Source organism: Macrobrachium nipponense, chromosome 21 (assembly GCF_015104395.2).
Source record: "Macrobrachium nipponense isolate FS-2020 chromosome 21, ASM1510439v2, whole genome shotgun sequence".
Lineage (NCBI taxonomy): Eukaryota > Metazoa > Arthropoda > Malacostraca > Decapoda > Palaemonidae > Macrobrachium > Macrobrachium nipponense.
Genome location: NC_087212.1, coordinates 68,842,415 through 68,861,179, shown reverse-complemented (window position 1 = coordinate 68,861,179; position 18,765 = coordinate 68,842,415). Strand labels below are relative to the sequence as shown.

Genomic DNA, 18,765 nt, shown 5'->3' with positions numbered 1-18,765 from the left:
GAGAAGTCGGTATGTGGCAACTCGGGGAGTGCAGTTGCGCCTTAGTAGTACTACGACCCTGTGCTTGTACGCCAACAGAGGATTTATAGTCATAGGTTATGGTCAGGATAAGAGAAAAAAATGCTAGTCAGTATGAATGAAAAGACACACATCTTTAATTATATAGGTAGATAGATGTTTGTGGCATTCAATAAACCACGTTTTATTGCAGCCACGAATATTGTCCGATTTCTTTGCAGTGTGTAAGAACTAAGATGTATATTTCAGAATGGCGTCTCCCGCCAGCGGCTTGTTCGCAGTCTTCGAGTCTTGCATCAGATGGGCCGAGCTTTCTGGCGGGGAATTCCACCGGTTCCTTAGCTCTAATATTGAGTGAAGGCTAATTTGCATATTATGACTCAGTCAGTCACAAAGACGGCTGAAGCTGATGTGGAAGGGGGCTCTCACTACGACGAGATTGGACCTGAAATTTAAGAGAAATAATAAAGGCTTCTAAATTCAACAAGAAATGCCCTAGAGCCACCCATTATTATTCATTATATTATTCACTCACTCTTTTGTTTATTTTTGTTTTAATCAGTGACCTCAAGATTTTCAGGGTTTTCAAGAGAAATGTGGGGCCAGATACAACGTTCTTTTGTCTATTTTTTTTTTTTTATATAAATGTAAATGTGATTTTTATATGGATGCTTAGTTCTAACTGTATTTACTTCAATGTTAAACCCCAGCACTGATGGAAGAGGGTGTTCCACTAAGTGACTCAACACTTCTTGGTGTCCTGTGTATGTATCTTGTAATGATGCTCCGCCTCTCACAGGGGGTGGGGTTGGGTGGGAAGGGGGTGTCCAGTAAAGTAACTTCTCACAAGTCACAATTTCAGTTGCGAATTTCATTCAAGAGTCGAGTCACACCGCGGAATTTGTGAGGTTTTCGAGTCATGATCTCCCTTACTCGTGAGCACAAGCGAACGTTTGATGTTTTTTTTATTGAGTAAAAATAAAATGAAAAAATTGAAAAAAATAAAACAAGCGAACGTCACTCAGCTAAAATTTTAAGTCGACTATGGCGTCATAGTTCAAGTTAAGACTGGGATAGGAGAATTCAGGCGCCTGAGATCAACTCAGCCAGACGGCATGAGAGAGAGACAGAGATAAGAGCGTAAGGGAAGTGCTCGCACGTGGCACCGTTACAGGATGCAGCTGAAAGAAATATCATCGTTGTGGCGCTTCGATTCCAAACGACTCAGTTATGATGAAGGTCTTTCTAGGCCTATATGAAACACGCTGGAGGAATCTTCCCAGGCGCAGGGTTTCTAACAGAGTTGTCAACTGTAGGGTAATTGCCCTACGCGTAGGGTGATATTGGGCAAAATCTTAGACAGAAGGGCAATGTTTTCAAGTGTAGAGTAATTGTAACAAGGTAGGTTTAGATCAATATGCTTATTAATATTCATGATATTGCATATAAAGGTAATCTAAAGATATATTTATTATCATAACCGCAGAATGTTGGGTCATTTTCAGCTATGTAGGGTAATTTTATCGTCTCCTGAGTCCTGTAGGGGGCATAGGGTTAGAGGGGTTAGCATCACTGGTTTCCAAACACGGTGACGGTGACGGTGTCACGGGGTTGCCAAAATGCAGAATTTTCTGGGTTTATGCAGAATAAAAAAAACTCTACGGAGGTTGATCTCGCATTTCAGTGCAGACGAAGATTCGTCGTCTTCGTCTATGCAGAAAAAATTCGCCACTTTCAAGTTACATTTTATTAAAATTACTTACAAATTTATTACACTATTAAATTATAAAATTATTGTAAGCTTGCCTGTTGAAAATATATGTCAAACTGGCTACGTTTTTAGCTGAGCACAATATTGCTTTCAATGCTTGCGATCATTTGATTGAGGTAATTAAAGATATATTCCCAGACTCTTCAATAGCCCAGAAAATGTCTTAAAAAGATCGAAGGCCACACGCGTAATTTAGGAAATTGGAAATTTATCACAGGAAGTGATTGTAGCTTTAAAGTCCGATAAAAGACTTGTGCAGTAATAGTTCAATATTTCAACAAGACCAAAGGATCCATAGAGATACGATCACTTGAGCTACTGAACATATAACACAGGCAACAGTGAAGATGAGGGATCAACGGGACAACATATGTATAATCTTTTAGTTATCTATTTTAATGAACACCAAATCCCCCTTGAAAATTTAGCAGGATTTGCAGCAGATGGTGCGAGCAATATAATGGGGGTTAATAATTCAAAAACAAAAATAATTCAATCGCAAGTAGACTTAGAAATGCTGCACCTGGTATCACTGTAGTAAGATGTATTTCTCATTCAGCTCATTTATGTGCATCACAAGCGGCAAAAACTCTTCCTCGTGTTTGAGTTTCAAGAATTTCAAACATTTTGTAATTTGAAACCACACAAATGACTTCATGTTTCGCTTCAAGGTGGCTTTCGCTGTTGCTCGAGTGTTAGAGCAATGGAATGCTCTCTCTCTTTACTTTAGGCAAAGCAACTGGAAGAAAGGCTATCAACATCGACGCCGATCTCCGACAGCCTTCAAGATCCTGCTGTCCGTTTGTATTATTTATTTATCAATAATTTCTTGCTAAAATAACCACTTTTAATCTAACATTCCAAAAAAAGGACCCTACCATTCACTTACTCTATGACAGATGTAAAGTCCTCTAACTTGATATCTTGAGATACTATTACAACCATGACAAACTCAAATAGACCCATCAAATGAAGAGCATTTAGTCTCATTTAAATCAAGTTTACCTTGGTGCGAGTATAACGCGTGAATTACAAAAACCTCACATCAGGAACAACAGAAAATTAATAGATGATGTCGTATACGCTGCAGACAATTCATGATAACAGCAGCCGTCCAGATAAGAATGAGGTTACCCTTTGACTCGCACTTACTCAGACTTTGCAGTGTATTGTCAGTATCCAACTGCATTAGTAAGGATGTTTTGATGAAGACTCCATCGTTATCAACATTAGCTTCATAAGTGCCTCGGATATACTCAGGGGATCTGCAGAAGTTAGATGATGAATGGCGCAACATTCCTAACATCTCTTTCCCAACTGATATAAGACAAACAAATAATCCACAAGATTTTTCCCGTTACTTGTCTCATCTAAGAGATGCTGATGATGAGATGATTTTTAAAGTTCTTCCAGATTTTGTTTTCAATATCTTGGCACTACCGACTTCCAACGCTGATGCAGAGAGGATTTTCTCTCAAGTGAACCTGAATAAAACCAAGACTATAAATAAGCTGCTGACTTCCACTCAGGCAGCGTTGGTGCTCGTATCCGAACAGGTCAAAAGCTGTGGAGGAGACTTGAATTTTGATCCTAATCATGTTATGATTAAGGCAATTCAAAGATCCCAAAATTTACCAGATGAGGATAACCAAGAAGTGTAATTGCACTGTATGTCTTCTTTATTTCTTCGACAGTGCAATAACCCACTAAGCAATGTAGAATGTTTTAATGACTGTGGAGTGCAATAGCGTACTGTATTGTTACTTTGCAAATAATATTTGTATATATGCTATAAATAAATTAAGAATCCTGTAATTGTTTTGCTTTAGTTCTTAGGTTTGTTTATATATGTATATACTTATATATATATATATATATATATATATATATATATATATATATATATATATATGAAGTTCTTAATTATTTTGTACATTTACATATAAACGAATTAAAATATGTATATTTTGTACTCCTAAAAATTCGTATGACGAAGTTAAAAAATGTCATATATTATAAAAATAATCCGGTGTGCAGGCATCATGAATAACAACCAAGAAACACACCAGAAAGGTTGCAATGGAAAATACATGACAAACTTTTGTTGGTGGGATTCTTTGGTCACTATTCACAGATATTTGAAATGGAGTGGTGTTAAAAATAACAAAGAAATATTTCCGTTATCCCTCTTGTTTAGAAAACAGCTGCTTAAGTGTGCCCTTTCACTATTTAAGAAAACGTGCAGAAGGCCTCACGCAGAATGAACGGCAACACTCTGAGTGAGTCGGAGTCGGACGGGACGGTGACCTGTGACCTGTCTGTTGGTCCTCAGTATGCTGGAGGAAGTCAATGATGAAAGGTATCGAGAAGAACAAGGTGGCGTTAGAAAAGATAGGAACCACACAGATGATTAATTTCAGACATATTTTTTTTTTTTTTATCTATTTACCTATTTGTTTTTTTAACTGGTTCTCTCTTTATTATCTTATTTTTAAAAAGTGGGATCCCTCCTGTCTGTATTTTCCTTTACTTCCTCTTACCTCTTCCTAATGAACACTGCAGTCTTTGGAAGCTTGAATTTCAAGTCAATGGCCCCTTTGGGGATTGTTCCATATGAATAAGGTTCATCTTCTGAATAATAATAATAATAATAATAATAATAATAATAATAATAATAATAATAATAATAATAATAATCAATGAGTAATACTTTCTTCTTAATTTTGTATCACTCATTGAAGCCGCATTACCATGGGACACCGGAGTTGAAGAGAAAGAAAGAAAGGGAAAAAAAAAATGGATAGTATCAAAACCTGAAAATAGAAATAAGAAGGATATGGGATATGCCAGTGGAAATTGTACCCATAATCATAGGAACACTAGGCACAATCCCAAGATCCCTGAAAAAGAATCCGGAAAAACTAGAGGCTGAAGTAGCTCCAGGACTTATGCAGAAGCGTGTGCTCCTAGAAACAGCGCACAGTAAAAAAAGTGATGGACTCCTAACGAGGCAGGATGTAACCCGGAACCCCACACTATAAATGCCACCCAGTCGCGAATTGAAGGACTGTAATAGATCCCCCCCCCCCCCCACACACACACACAAATATATATATATATATATATATATATATATATATATATATATATATATATATATATATATATATATATATATATATATATATAATATATATATATTATTAATAATAATGTGTACCAGCGTATGGCATCTAAAAATCTCCTGATTTCTGATGACTTTCGTCGATTTCGAGAACGTATTTGACAGCGTCAGCAGGTCAAAAATATAATGGGGAGTCCTGCGTCAGTCACTTATTGCATAATTTCCTGCCAAATTTGCGAGGCTAACTGTCGATGGGACGTTGTTATAAGCGAATCTGCGGTAAGGAGAGGCATGCGTCAATACTGATGTGTCACCTTTGCTGTTTGTCCATCTGATGTGTACTATTGTATATTAAAAAAGGTTGTTGGAAATGGAGAAAAGATTTCGAATGGAGTAACAACAGAAACTCGACATCTTTGGAGTGTGCAAATGATGCTGCTTCAGTTGGGGAAACATCGCAAGATTTACAATACTTATTCGATAGAATGTACCATATACCGAAGGAGATGGAAACTAAGATAAATCTAAGAAAAATAGAAGTAATGAGATGAAATCGATTTAGATGTGGGAAAGAATAAACATGGCTGAATACATATAAACAAGCTCCAATACTTACATGTTCGTTTGAGTTGAATTCACTGAAATAAACAAAAATTCAAAAGAGCAAAGAACACGTAACGTCTGTTGAAAATCAGTGGAAACTGAGTCTTTTACAAAGTCTGAGATTCCTTGTCTCTTGCACACCTGTGTACCAAGCACAGATGTGGCCACTTCTCCTACAGGCCATCACACACCTGTGTGGTAGAAAGAACACCAGCTCACCAAGATCAAATATTTCAAAACATGAAATATTGAATCTTTCTTTACATCAGTTTTGCATCTCTTGGCGTGAATCATGAACAAATAAAGGAAGTATTAGCCCTTTTCTCTCTCTCTCTCTCTCTCTCTCTCTCTCTCTCTCTCTCTCTCTCTCTATTACCTTCAGGAGGTGTAACTGATGCCTTTATGTCATGGCAAGGCAATGCATTCTATGACATTTTTATCTACGGCTTAAATTATTTTATACTTTTCCAGTGAGTGAGATCTCTTCTTTAAGTATTTCCCTCTCCCTATATATATATATATATATATATATATATATATATATATATATATATATATATATATAGATATATATATATATATATATATATATATATAATATTATTATATATATATATGATATATATATTTATTTATATAAATTATAAGGTACGAACAAAACATGAAGCTACAAATGTCGTTTTTTATATCCACTTCGCTCAATTTCAACGCTGCTTCAGCGAATCGAGTCTGCCAGGTAACGAACCACTATAGTCAATTATAATTCCCCTTCTGTATTATTTCCGAAGTAGAACGAATTGGATAACTAACGGGCTGTAGCTTAACGTTTGTGAACATAAAGATGGTACGGTGATGTGATAAGAAATTCATATATATACGTATATACATGTACAGAGGCTTATTAAATTTCTAATACCGAATTTTCTGAAAGGGTTGAATGGCTGCCTCTAAGCCTAACTCTCTACTTAACCCATTACGAAAGAGTTTCCGTTTTGTTTTGTTTTGTTTCTACTAACACTTGTTGATGACTGACAAGTGAGCTATAGGCTCTTTCCTGGCGTCCATTGCTCTTACACATTTCTGAATTGGTCCAGGAGAGTAAGCTCCGAGTTTCATGACTGCGTATGAAACGTATTTGCTAGTGGAGAAGTCTGGATTCGATGTAGCTGTGAAAGTTCAAGCTATTGTGTGGTCTCTTAATCCAATTACTCATTTATTTCTACTTTAAGTCGTTTCAGCTTTGTGACGTAATGTGCTAAATTCAGCGAGTAATTCGCAAAGTCTTACCTTTTTTACAACATGGCGTCCCTTGTCTCTCCCACTTTTCAGTAGCGCTGCTCTAGGTCATATTGAACATCGACTACAAAAGGCAAAACACCTCTTATGGTCGTCTTTGACTCTTTGTCTTTGATTGTTGATGTTCCAGTTACCCGGTGGTAGTCGTGGTGTTGAGATTTGAGGATTACTTAGTTTTTTTCCAGTTTTCAATTCCTTTCATACTTAACCATTTTCAAATATGGACAGTGAATATCTCAAGAAACTATCTGCACTTTGTTGTGACGAAAAATTAAGAACTAATTGAGAATGGAGGACTGACACGGGAACTTCAAGAGTTTCTTTAGTCAAGGAACCAAAGTGATTATTAGCCTTCTAGACTCAAACGGCGTGATGCATTGAGAAAGAGTTCTTGCGATTAGGCCATTTTCTGTAACGAGTGAAACAGCGTGATTTAAATTATCTTTCCTATATACTGTAAATTTAAAAAGAAATAGAGTGCTCTTCTTCGCTTATAGGTCTACGAGAATTTACGTGATCACGGGTGTGTGTGTATATAATTATATATATATAGTTATATATATATATATATATATATATATATATATTTTATATATATATATATATATATATATATATCTATATATATATAATTATATATAATATATATAGATGGGATATGCCAGTTCGTCAAAACAGGAAAACTCAAAAACATAAAAAACTGGGATACGCCGGTTCGTCAAAACAAGAAAAATCAAAATCATAGAAGGAAAAAAAAATGGGATACGCCAGTTCGTCAAAGCAAGAAAACTCAAAACATAAGAAAGAAAAAATGGGACATGCCAGTTCGTCAAAACAGGAAAACTTAAAAGATAATGGGATACTCCAGTTCGTCAAAACGGACGAATTCCTCAAAGCAGTCACTCAATCGACCGACGATTAATACTTTCCCTATGAACAGAATATCTCCTTTTTTTTTCAGTGACAAAGTAAGGACAGGTAGAGTCTTGCAGGAGCAGCCGTTGTAACCCGCGCCAATCTTTCATCAACTCATGAACAGAACAATTTGTCAAAATACAAAAAAACAACATGAGGGACGGATCATCCTTTCGCCATTCCTGTGCTCTTCCCGTGAGACTGCGCCCGATTCATTTCTTTTTTACCTTTTGTTTGTTTCAATGCCGACAGCCCAAACTTTAAAACGGGTTTGTTATGAAGCTGTCGTGTATATTTCAAATCCGAATTGGTCTAGAGATCGTTTCAGAGCAGTCTGCTTACTCATTCATCGAACGACGAAGTAGGAAAAAAAGGATAAGAAAAATAATGAAAACGATATCTCATGAGCCTAAAATTCAGTCGCCTAAACGGCACCGTCTGCAATCGCTACAGACATCCTGTGCGATTACGATGACGTCACGAAATGACCGTTGCTTTGTGCCTTGCACCTAACATCGCCTCCATTAACGTTTCCTTGGCCAGAGTGTTGTCATCCTGACGTCTAGTCCGACCCGATTGACGTTAGACTAAACACGTGTTTGGCTATATTTGGTGTCGTTCTCTCTCTCTCTTTTTGCCGCCTTTCGAAGGCTGCTGCTCTGTAGCGAGTTCCCGCCAACGCCGCGTCGGCCACTTTTGGGGAAATCGCGCCAGTTACGCAAATGGGAAAAGGCGAAGGTCCTTCGGCGCCGTTCTCACGCTCTGATTTTCATCTGACGAAGGGCACTTTCCCCCTTCCTCCGCCCCAACAAGTAGGAAAAGCAGACTATGAGAGAAAAAGAAAATGCGGTAAATAAAATCGTCAAAATAAGACAAATAGATCATTTATGAAGATTCAGTTCCATGAGGAAGAAAAAAAAGATTCACTTCTGTTTTCACGTGACTCTCTCTCTCTCTCTCTCTCTCTCTCTCTCTCTCTCTCTCTCAGTCTGTTAGCGGATACAAAGATACAGGCTAGTATTTCTGTACTATGCTGTAGAAGCAGTACATGTACACATTCCTATGTACCCAATTGCTTGTAATGGGAAAGCAAAGATTTGGTCGGATAAAAAGTTTTTCATTTATAAAAAATGTGAAATAAAACCAATTAAAAGAAATGAAAATGGAAGCAAAGTCAAAATATACAAAGATTATATTGACAAAGAAACTAACTCTGATACAGATGTAATGTCAATTTAACACAATAAAGGAATTCACAAATTTGTGAATCAATTTCTTCAGAGTGTGAGCCTCCGTTTTCGCTTACCCGGGGAGTAAGCCACCAAACTGCTTTTGTTTTCGTTGCTGTTGTTGTTGTCCTTACTGTCGCTGTTCTTGTTGGGGGATAGGAAAGGTCTATGGAAAAGCCTGAAAAGATACAGTCCTTTTAGGATAGGATATTTATGATTTATTAGGTTGAAAATACAAAATATAAAGAATAAATAATGTGCATGTTGGAATACTGGAATGTATCAGAAAATTGATCAAATAATCCATTAGAAATATGAAGTTGTGATAAATCTTTTCGAATTAAGAAAAATTGTCAATTTGTGAATGACAGCTGACACTGCTGATCGTTAATGTAGGTAACTGGGGGTAGAACTACGACTTAACATTGATGCGAAATTCTAACATCCAATGAAATGAATAAATACGTGAATGCAATCAAATAAGGAATGATAAAGCGAAAAATGTCATCGAATGTTACGAAGACTATATTTTGAGGGTCTTATTTGATCGACTACGAGGACGCAAATAATTTTTACAATGCAATATATACATACATATAATGACTTTGAACTATATGTATATATACACATGTATATACATACATACATACATCATATATATATATTATATATCTATATATATATATATATATATATATAGATATATACATACTAAATATGATGAAATTACTATTTGCAATGGAAAGCGTTTTTGTGAATTGTCTTTTATTGTTGTTGTTGAAATGAAATAGTGCCGATTTATATAGATTAATCTTGTTATTAATTGAAACTGTATAAATCGTCACTTTACAGTTTTATTCCGATGCTATTTTTACATTACTTAATATATATATTATATATATATATATATATATATTATATATATATATATATATATAATATCCATATTATGCAATATAAGGGTAGCATCACAATAAGCATTTTAAAATATCTATATCTATCTATCATATATATATATATATATTATATATATATATATATATATATATATATATATATATATATATATATACATATGTATGTATATATGTGCGTATAGTCTTCAAAAGTTTGCAAGATGCGCACTTACGCATGCAATAAACCAGCGGCAGTTGTTGCACACAAGTCTTCCACGACGTCTTGCAGCAACGGAAGGTTCTCAAGGAAGAAACGAAACCGAAACTAGAATGACCCATGACGTCACACCGTGAAAAGTTCGCCCGGGGGAGGGGAGTCGATTTCGGGTGAAACCATCTGGCTTCGAGGAACCGTTTAAGATACCCCAGTGCGGAATCCTTCTGTTTACGTCAGCGGTCTTGTCTAACATCCTTCCTGAAGCCGTTTATCGCCTCACCACTGGATGTGTCAGGCTTTCAGGGCAGTTCAAGGATCGATCGGACAGTGTCCGCAGTGCCCTTTTCGCGCGCGCTTCCGTCCGCCGCTGCGTATATATATTAGCGCGGGCACCCTTGGCACGCGTTCACTCGTAGTCGTCGATCCGACTCGTCCGAGGCTGAGAGTCAGTGCCCAGGGCATATATCGCCTTCGAGGATTTATTGGCAGAAATACTTGAGGAAGGTGAGTTCCATTTTCTCCAAGTTTATTTATTATGGATTTATATGTGTATGTATGTATGCATTTGTGTATATATGCATGTGTGTATTTGTGTATGTGTATATATGTATGTGCATGTATATATTGTTTATATATAAGTTTATTTATTTATTAATTTTATTCTCCCGAAATTTTTCGGCCATCCCTGTGGGAGTCAAGCCTGACTCATTGGGCTGGTCAGTCTCATTCCTTTAATAATAAAATCCATGTTTATTGGCTAACAAAACATATTGACGCGACAAGAGTTGAATGCTAAACAAAACGGCGGTCGTTCTTTGATTTGCTGCAATAACATCGGAGTTTTAAGTTAGTAGGCTACGTGTCTTTAGTGCCTTGTAAAATAAGCTATCATTGGGGTATTTAATTCAAAATAAGATCACAGTGATTACCCAACGGTGAATTGTCAGACTCACGAGCGTCATTATGAGACTGAAACCGAATCTGGACTCAATACGCTGAATAATCCATGAGCACGAATTAGTCTTCATTCGTAGGATGAATATATGAATCATTTTAGCGCCTCAGTGGCATGGTCGGTATGGTCTTGGCCTGCCACCTCAGTGGCCCTGAGTTCGAGTCCCGAGCATTCCCTAGAGGAGTGAGAGATGTGTATTTCTGGTGATAGAAGTTCACTCTCGACGTGGTTCGGAAATCACGTAAAGCCGTTGATCCCGTTGCTGAATAACCAATGGTTCAATGCAACGTAAAAACACCATACAAACAAACAAATCAGACACACTTGGGTCCTAACTCACACACACTGTTCACCAATTCAGTAAACAAACATAACACACACACGCGTCAATCCCAAAGCAAGCAGAGCAACTAGATTTCGTCAGTTAGGTGTTTATTGAGGTAGGCCAGGCTAATTTTACCCGCCGGACAGACTTGCGTACTCGCGGCAGTCTGGAAGCATCAGTTACCACTCGTTATCTCGTCCGAGCAGACGAGAGGGCTTATATGATTCCAAAGCCGTCCTGAGGATCTGATGGAGAAGACATTCCTCTGTCATACTTCGAAAGGTGGTTTGCAAGGGCCCTATACGTCGTCGAGTGGCTCCTAATTATTTCGTTGACGAGTTGAGAAGTCGATCAAAATCTACCGTCCATTTCAGAACTGAATTCGGTGAACTGAAATGTAAAAATGTAGTACAACCTGGTACTTGGTGTGTGGTGACGCGAACTGAAAGTGGCTGCTAGTTGATTCGGGAGTCAACAATCAGAGTGAAGTGAATCAATATCTAACTCGTATAATAAACATGTATCTTTCACGGAGCGTATTTATTTAATTTTCTTTTCTTTCAGGTCACAAATCATGGTCCACGAAGCAACACTTCATGAATCAGGCGATTCAGCGGTAAGTAGTAAGCAAGCTCTTTTTAATCATTATTCAGTGAGGTAGCTGATACCTCGCTGAATGATTTATTTACCAGATTGTTGGAGGGATGTTGTGGTGGGGGGGGGGGGTAAGGGGGAGGGTTACTTCCATTAGCATTAGGTGCTGTACCCCAAAACTCATTGAGATGCTTTGTTGCCACCTTGTCCAGAAGTTCTGCTTGTTTAACAGACTCTAATATCGCCTTAGTCTTTTGATAATTTTTTATTGGTCGTTGCTTCGTATGTCAGTGGTTTACTAAAGTAAATTCACATCAACCGTGCATTTGATGTCTAGGCCCTTCCCTTACGACGCTCCTGATTGGCTGTTGTTAAGCCAATGACAGGGCTGGAAATTTTCAGTCTCTCTCGAGAGTTCACCTGGGCAGGATGTATGTTCTGCCTCTCCTGAGGTATACGTTTGAAAGACGTATCCTTCAGGAGAGGTGGAACATAGATCCTGCCCACGTGAACTTTCGAGAGAGACTGAGAGTTTCCAGCCCTGTGATTGGCTTATCACCAGCCAATCAGTATCTTCGTAAGGGACGGGCCTAGACATCAAATGCACGGTTGATGTGAATCTACCATAGGATTGGTTCATAATAATAATAATAAGGATTATCGCTAAACTGCATCATCTGATTTAACTGTAGTCCCAAGAGCAGAAGGAAAGAACTGAGGAATCGTAAGTTCCAAAGAGCCACTGCTGTAACGGCATCTCCCCTTTTACAAGTATAAGAATAAAAATAAAAAGAAAAAAAATCTGTAAGATACCGTCCAGCAAATCTGCCCGCCGATTTCGTAACCTTAATCTTTAGGATATGCTTTTTTTTTTCCTCTTGTGAAGCGGAAACGTTTAAAAAGCGCAGAGGCAGCTCTAGACCGATTCTCTTGGATGACTCAGACGCAGGAACCTTCCTGAAATTGCGTCGTCCACGGTCTAGGTATACCTAGACCGTGGCGGCGTATAGTCATATCCTCCGCCAACACGTGAGAATCGTTTGTCTGGTCCTCTGTAGCTCCTGGTCAAATCTTTAAGTGTTATTCCTCTATAGGACTCCTTCGGAATAGTGAAAATATGAGAGCATCGGCCTAGCGCCGAAATGAATTAGGAAAGGAATAACTTTTAAAGGAGCCGCAGTATTTCTCTTGACTGATATAATGCTCAGGATGTGAGTCATCTCCACGATAGAGCGTCCCACTGTGGGCACGGGACGCCCACGATGCGACTATTATAATGACCTATTTTCTCTTGACATCACGTTGCTCCCTGGCTACCGAAAACCGCTCGTCATTTCCATAGCGTTCCTGTCCTCAACACCCACTTCAAAAAGGATTTATTCATCTTCTTTCTTCCTTGGATTAACATCACTTCGGTCACTTTCTCCTCCTGCCTCTCAGTAGTTAAGCAAAATCCCTGCTTACACCTTCAATTGCTGGCTTCTTTTGTGAGAGAGGGGATATAACCGATGGAATTTGAGCTACACTGATCGTGTACAAGTACTCAGGCAATCAAATAAGCAATCCCGATTGTAACTAAAATGGTATTTAATATGTTTCTGTCAGATGGCACACCTGTTTAAGCAACGTTGTTAATAAAGCTTTATCATATATATATATATATATATATATATATATATATATATATATATATAGGGACTAAATGTTTGACGTTTGATGTCATAAAAATTACCTATAGATAATGTCCTATAATGTTGAGATAACAGATTCCTTTCGGTGATTCAGAGGAGACGAAATTCCTCCAGTTTTTTTTTTTTTTTTTTTTTTTTCTTTTTTTTTTTTTTTAACGCCGTCTTGTGCTAAAGTTAACATCTTTCCAACTTAAAAATTGACTTCTCTGAATCAGCTAACTCATTTCCTTCTGTGTAAACTGTCTGTGTTTTACGGTTAGTTTCCGTACTTAAGTCGTTTTGATAACAGGTGGACAAACTCAGCTTTAGTTGTTTACTTACAAAACGAAGATATAAAACAAACCTAGTTACACATCCTGTCGGTGACTCAACACTTCTACGACTCTTAGTGCCATGCTTTGCTTTACGGTATTTCAGTGGACACTTTAGACTCATACATTCAAGATATGTTAATGCAAAAAATGTCAAGCTTTTATTCAAACGAAAATATTTACTTCTTTCAGGTTCTCTTGGAGATGGGACCCAGAATTAAGCCATTTGCAGACATCACAACAAACTCGCGAGTGAGACGTAAGTAATGATCCTCTTTTTTTTCTTAATACAATATAGGATGATTATTCACCTGCTGAATTTAACTGTTAATAGGCCTTATATCAGAAAATGTCAGAGCAAGGCTCTCTCTCTCTCTCTCTCTCTCTCTCATTTTTATTATATTGCCTAAACTAGTTACCTTTTAATTTATTAATTTAAGTATCTACTTTATTGGTTTAAATATCTAGTTGTTTCAATGTCTTTCTCCCAATACCAAGTTTCACCTTTCTTTTTAAGTTTTTAATGACAATACCAACTTTCATCTTTCTTCTTAAGCTTTCAATGACAATACAAAGTTTCATTTCTCTTTTTAAACTTTTAGTGATAATACCAAGTTTCATTTTTTAAAGCTTTTAATGTCAACGTCAAAATTCATTTTTTAAAGCTTTTAATGCCAAAATCAAGTTTCATTTTTTAAAGCTTTTAATGTCATCTTCAAGTTTCATTTTTTAAAAGCTTTTAATGTCAACATCTAGTTTCATATTTTAAAGCTTTTAATGTCAACATCAAGTTTCATTTTTTAAAGCTTTTAATGTCAACTTCAAGTTTCATTTCTTTAAAACTTTTAATGTCAACATTTAGTTTCATTTTTAAAGCTTTCAATGTCAACATCAAGTTTTTATTTTTTAAGCTTTTATGTACATCAAGTTTCAATTTTTTAACTTTTATGTTCAACATCAAGTTTCATTTTTGTAAAGCTTTTAATGTCAACATCAAGTTTTCTTTTTTTAAAGCTTTTAGTCTACATCAAGTTTCATTTTTTAAAGCTTTTAAATGTCTAACATCAAGTTTCATTTCTTGAAGCTTTTAATGTCAATGGTCGTTTCATTTTTTTTAAAGTCAACATCAAGTTTCATTTTTTAAAGCTTTCAATGTCAAAACAATTTCAAATTTTTATTTTTTAAAGCTTTTTAATGTTAACATCAAGTTTTCATTTTTTAAAAAGGCTTTAAATGTTTTTTCTAAACCATGTCCAATTTTCATTTTTTAAAGCTTTTAATGTCTACATCAAGTTTCATTTTTTAAAGCTTTTAATGTCTACATCAAGTTTCATTTTTTAAAGCTTTTAATGTCTACATCAAGTTTCATTTTTTAAAGCTTTTAATGTCAATGTCGTTTCATTTTTTTAAAGTCAACATCAAGTTTCATTTTTTAAAGCTTTTAATGTCAATGTCGTTTCATTTTTTTAAAGTCAACATCAAGTTTCATTTTTTAAAGCTTTTAATGTCAATGTCGTTTCATTTTTTTAAAGTCAACATCAAGTTTCATTTTTTAAAGCTTTTAATGTCAACATCGTTTCATACATATCCTGTGCTTTCAGGTTCGACGGCCCCTGGGGGCTTCTCCAACGGGAACGCCCCGGTGAGCCACACTCTCAGGGTATCTGGAGGCCTCAACATCTACCTGCATCTCAGTGACGGAGTCCCAAGTCTGAATATGCCCAATGCAACTGGGCATTCAGGTAGGGGCATTCCTTCATTCATTCATCTCCCGTACATGTACAGCGCCGTCAGTGCACCAAATGCGGTGCACTGTAGGCATGACTTAAGGTTCCGTGCAGTGTAGCTGCTGCCCGTTTCGTTCCTTTTACTGTTCCTCCTTTCATATTCTCTTTCTTCCAATAATTATTTTAAGTGGAACTGTGATTTTTTACTCCTGTTACACCTTTCAAACCTATACCTACTCTCAGTTTCCTTTTCAGCGTTGATTGACCTTATAGGTTCCATTGCTTGGCCTACATGGCCTGAATTCTATATTCCGCTCAACGTAAGCAGTAATGCACAATATTCTCCTTGCATTTTACTAAATTTTTTTATATATATTTGTTTTGTTAATTTATTATTATTATTATTATTATTATTATTATTTACTTCTTTTAAATAAACACCTTAATATTCTTTTGAAGCTTGAATTTCAAGTCCCTGGGTTTGTTCCATATGAATAGGTTTCATCCTCTCAATAATAGTAATAATAATAATAATAATATTAATAATAATGATAATCTCTTGAGAAAGGGCCACCGATAAGGCCTGAAAGTTCTCGAGAAAAATAATATGTAAATACAAGTAAACAAGTTATACTCAGTAATTTTTTGGGGGTTTCTTTTGGCAAATAATAATATAAATAATAATAATAATAAATAATAAATTAATTAATAATACATAATAATAAAATTAAATAAATAATAATAATAATAATAATAATAATAATAATGAATAATAATAATAATGGCGAAACAAATCCACAGTTATGTAAATGTACATATTTAAATTTAACCTTGAATTTAAATACATGTGCATTTACATAACTGTGGATTTGTTTCTCCATTTGAAGACTCGTGCTACTATGAGGATTTTAATAATAATAAAATAATAATAATAATAATAATAATAATAATAATAATAATAATAATAATAATAATAATAATAATAATAATGATAATTTAGTGTTTTCATATCTTCATCCACTCTTCCGCTTTGCAGATATGTGCATCAAACTGCACAGGATTATTCTCACCGACAGAATCCAAGCCGGAGAAATTGTCATTATGGAGTCGGCCGAAGACAATAAGTACCTGAGTGGGTCCCGAACGCCGTCATCCACTTCGTCCGGCGTCGTCGAACTCGTGGTAAGTCCGAATTGCGGTTCCACGATTTATTTTAATCAAGTCCCCCGTCTGTAGGTTCACTTTCGACTACCAGAGGGATGGGTGGAGTTATAGAAGTTCAAGAAAGGCAAAGATGACTTTTTATTCTCATAATAATAATAATAATAATAATAATAATCAATACTAATAATATAATAATAATAATAATAATAATAATAATAATAATATTTCAGAATTGCTGTTGATTACTGTATTACCTGTTTCTTCAACAAATTGCCGTACAAAAAACTATTAGTATTGTTAGTATTATTTATTTATTGGGTGGGCAAATTTGCGACTTCTGACCCTTGAAATATTCAAAATAATTAAACTATAAAGCAGATGTATATCATCTGACCGATGAGCAATATAACCATCAGTTATTTTTCTAGAATCATTTGGTTACCCCTCATAATTATGTCAATAATAATCATATCAATGACAATTATATTTAGACAGCTGTCAACAATATTTGCCATTTTTGTGACCTTGAGAATTGGTCAAGTCATATTTCTTTACTAAAATAATTTAGGGGACCTTGTCAGACCTCCCTGCCAAATTTCATGAAGGTCTAATGACATACCGAATATTTAAGAATATAATAATATTCTTCCGTTTTCTTATCAGAGCGGAGAAGCAGGCAGCCTGGAAACGGTGTCAGCGAACGACCCCAGACTGTTCCAGATCAGCAGAGAAGTGGGCAGCCTGTCCTGTACGATCAGACACAAGCAGACAGGTAAGAATGTTGCAACGGACGAGGTTCCGAGCTGTTGATAATGAATCTAGAATGGTCATGTTTCTCATATAATCCTAACGACAAAGTGGTTGCGATACTGATGTGTCTCTAATACCTCCCTCCCTCGTTTTGTTGTCTTCCAGGATTGTATCTGTCAGCGTCAGGCAACAGCCTCGCGCTGACGACAGAAAATCGTACACTTTTCGAAAAGTATCGTTGCGATCATTCTTGAAGACGCGAAATTAAAACTCCGCCAAACAGTCAGTCAGTCATCCCGGTCTGATGTTGCCAAGAGTGTGAATTTCCTCCCGCTTGCAAGTGCGCTGTATGGAAGAATTTCTGCAGAAGAAGAATGACAGAACAGAGTTAGAAAGTCAGCAGAGATGGATCTCCAACAACAGTTGACAGTCAGCGATCAGATCTCATTTAAAATAGCAAAAAGTAACACTGATCTGTCAAATCCCGAAATACTGACAAACTGTTTACAAAACCATATGAGAAAAGTATTTGGTTTCATGTTTCTATTCAGAATGAGCAATATCAGAGTCGCCAAATATGTGAAGTTTGTTTTCCCCAAAGAATAAAAAAGATCATAATTTTTTCTATCATATCGCATAGATGCTAAGCACATTCACTTCGGTTATCATAATATTCATTGTATATGTCTGCTAATTTTGGCTATAAAATATTGACCTTCATTATAATTTATTGGGTTATTAAATAGATATTCTTACAATATGATTTTTTTTTCTGCTATTTTCTGTTTTCATCGTTTCATTCCTCATATTCTCAAGAGACACAGCGTACTTGTTGAACCTTGGAATTATAATAAGACTTTGTATTGAATGGAAATCGAAGCCCCCTGGAGTCTCTGGTTTGTACTAAGCTCTGGCAGAAGTCACAAGTCATAGTACTACACTCTCTTGTGGGATTCAGGAGGGCCTTTAATGGACTTTTGTGGTCGAAGCATCAGTTAATGCACTAAATAGGGGTAGTGCTTGCTTTTTCCTCCACTTGGATCCGTGTCTTACCTCTGACATACGCAAAGCTTGCTCAGGTATACTTGCCCGCCTGCTTGGAGATCAGCGCCGTCCTCATTGATGATTCTGGTACTATCCAAGGTCCTTTAAATATACTCGGAGTACTCCCAGTATATT

General features: G+C 36.3%; 1 protein-coding gene across 1 annotated transcript; it reads left to right on the top strand.

The window, feature by feature from the left end:
* Window positions 1-11,644: 11,644 nt before the first annotated feature.
* LOC135198120 (uncharacterized) lies at window positions 11,645-18,704 on the top strand. Its single transcript, XM_064225584.1, has 7 exons — window positions 11,645-11,774; window positions 11,914-11,965; window positions 14,138-14,204; window positions 15,547-15,687; window positions 16,709-16,854; window positions 17,500-17,608; window positions 17,752-18,704. The coding sequence occupies exons 2-7, from the start codon at window positions 11,924-11,926 to the stop codon at window positions 17,838-17,840; spliced, it is 594 nt and encodes a 197-aa protein (XP_064081654.1). The 5' UTR covers window positions 11,645-11,774; window positions 11,914-11,923; the 3' UTR covers window positions 17,841-18,704.
* The last annotated feature ends 61 nt before the right edge of the window (window positions 18,705-18,765 follow it).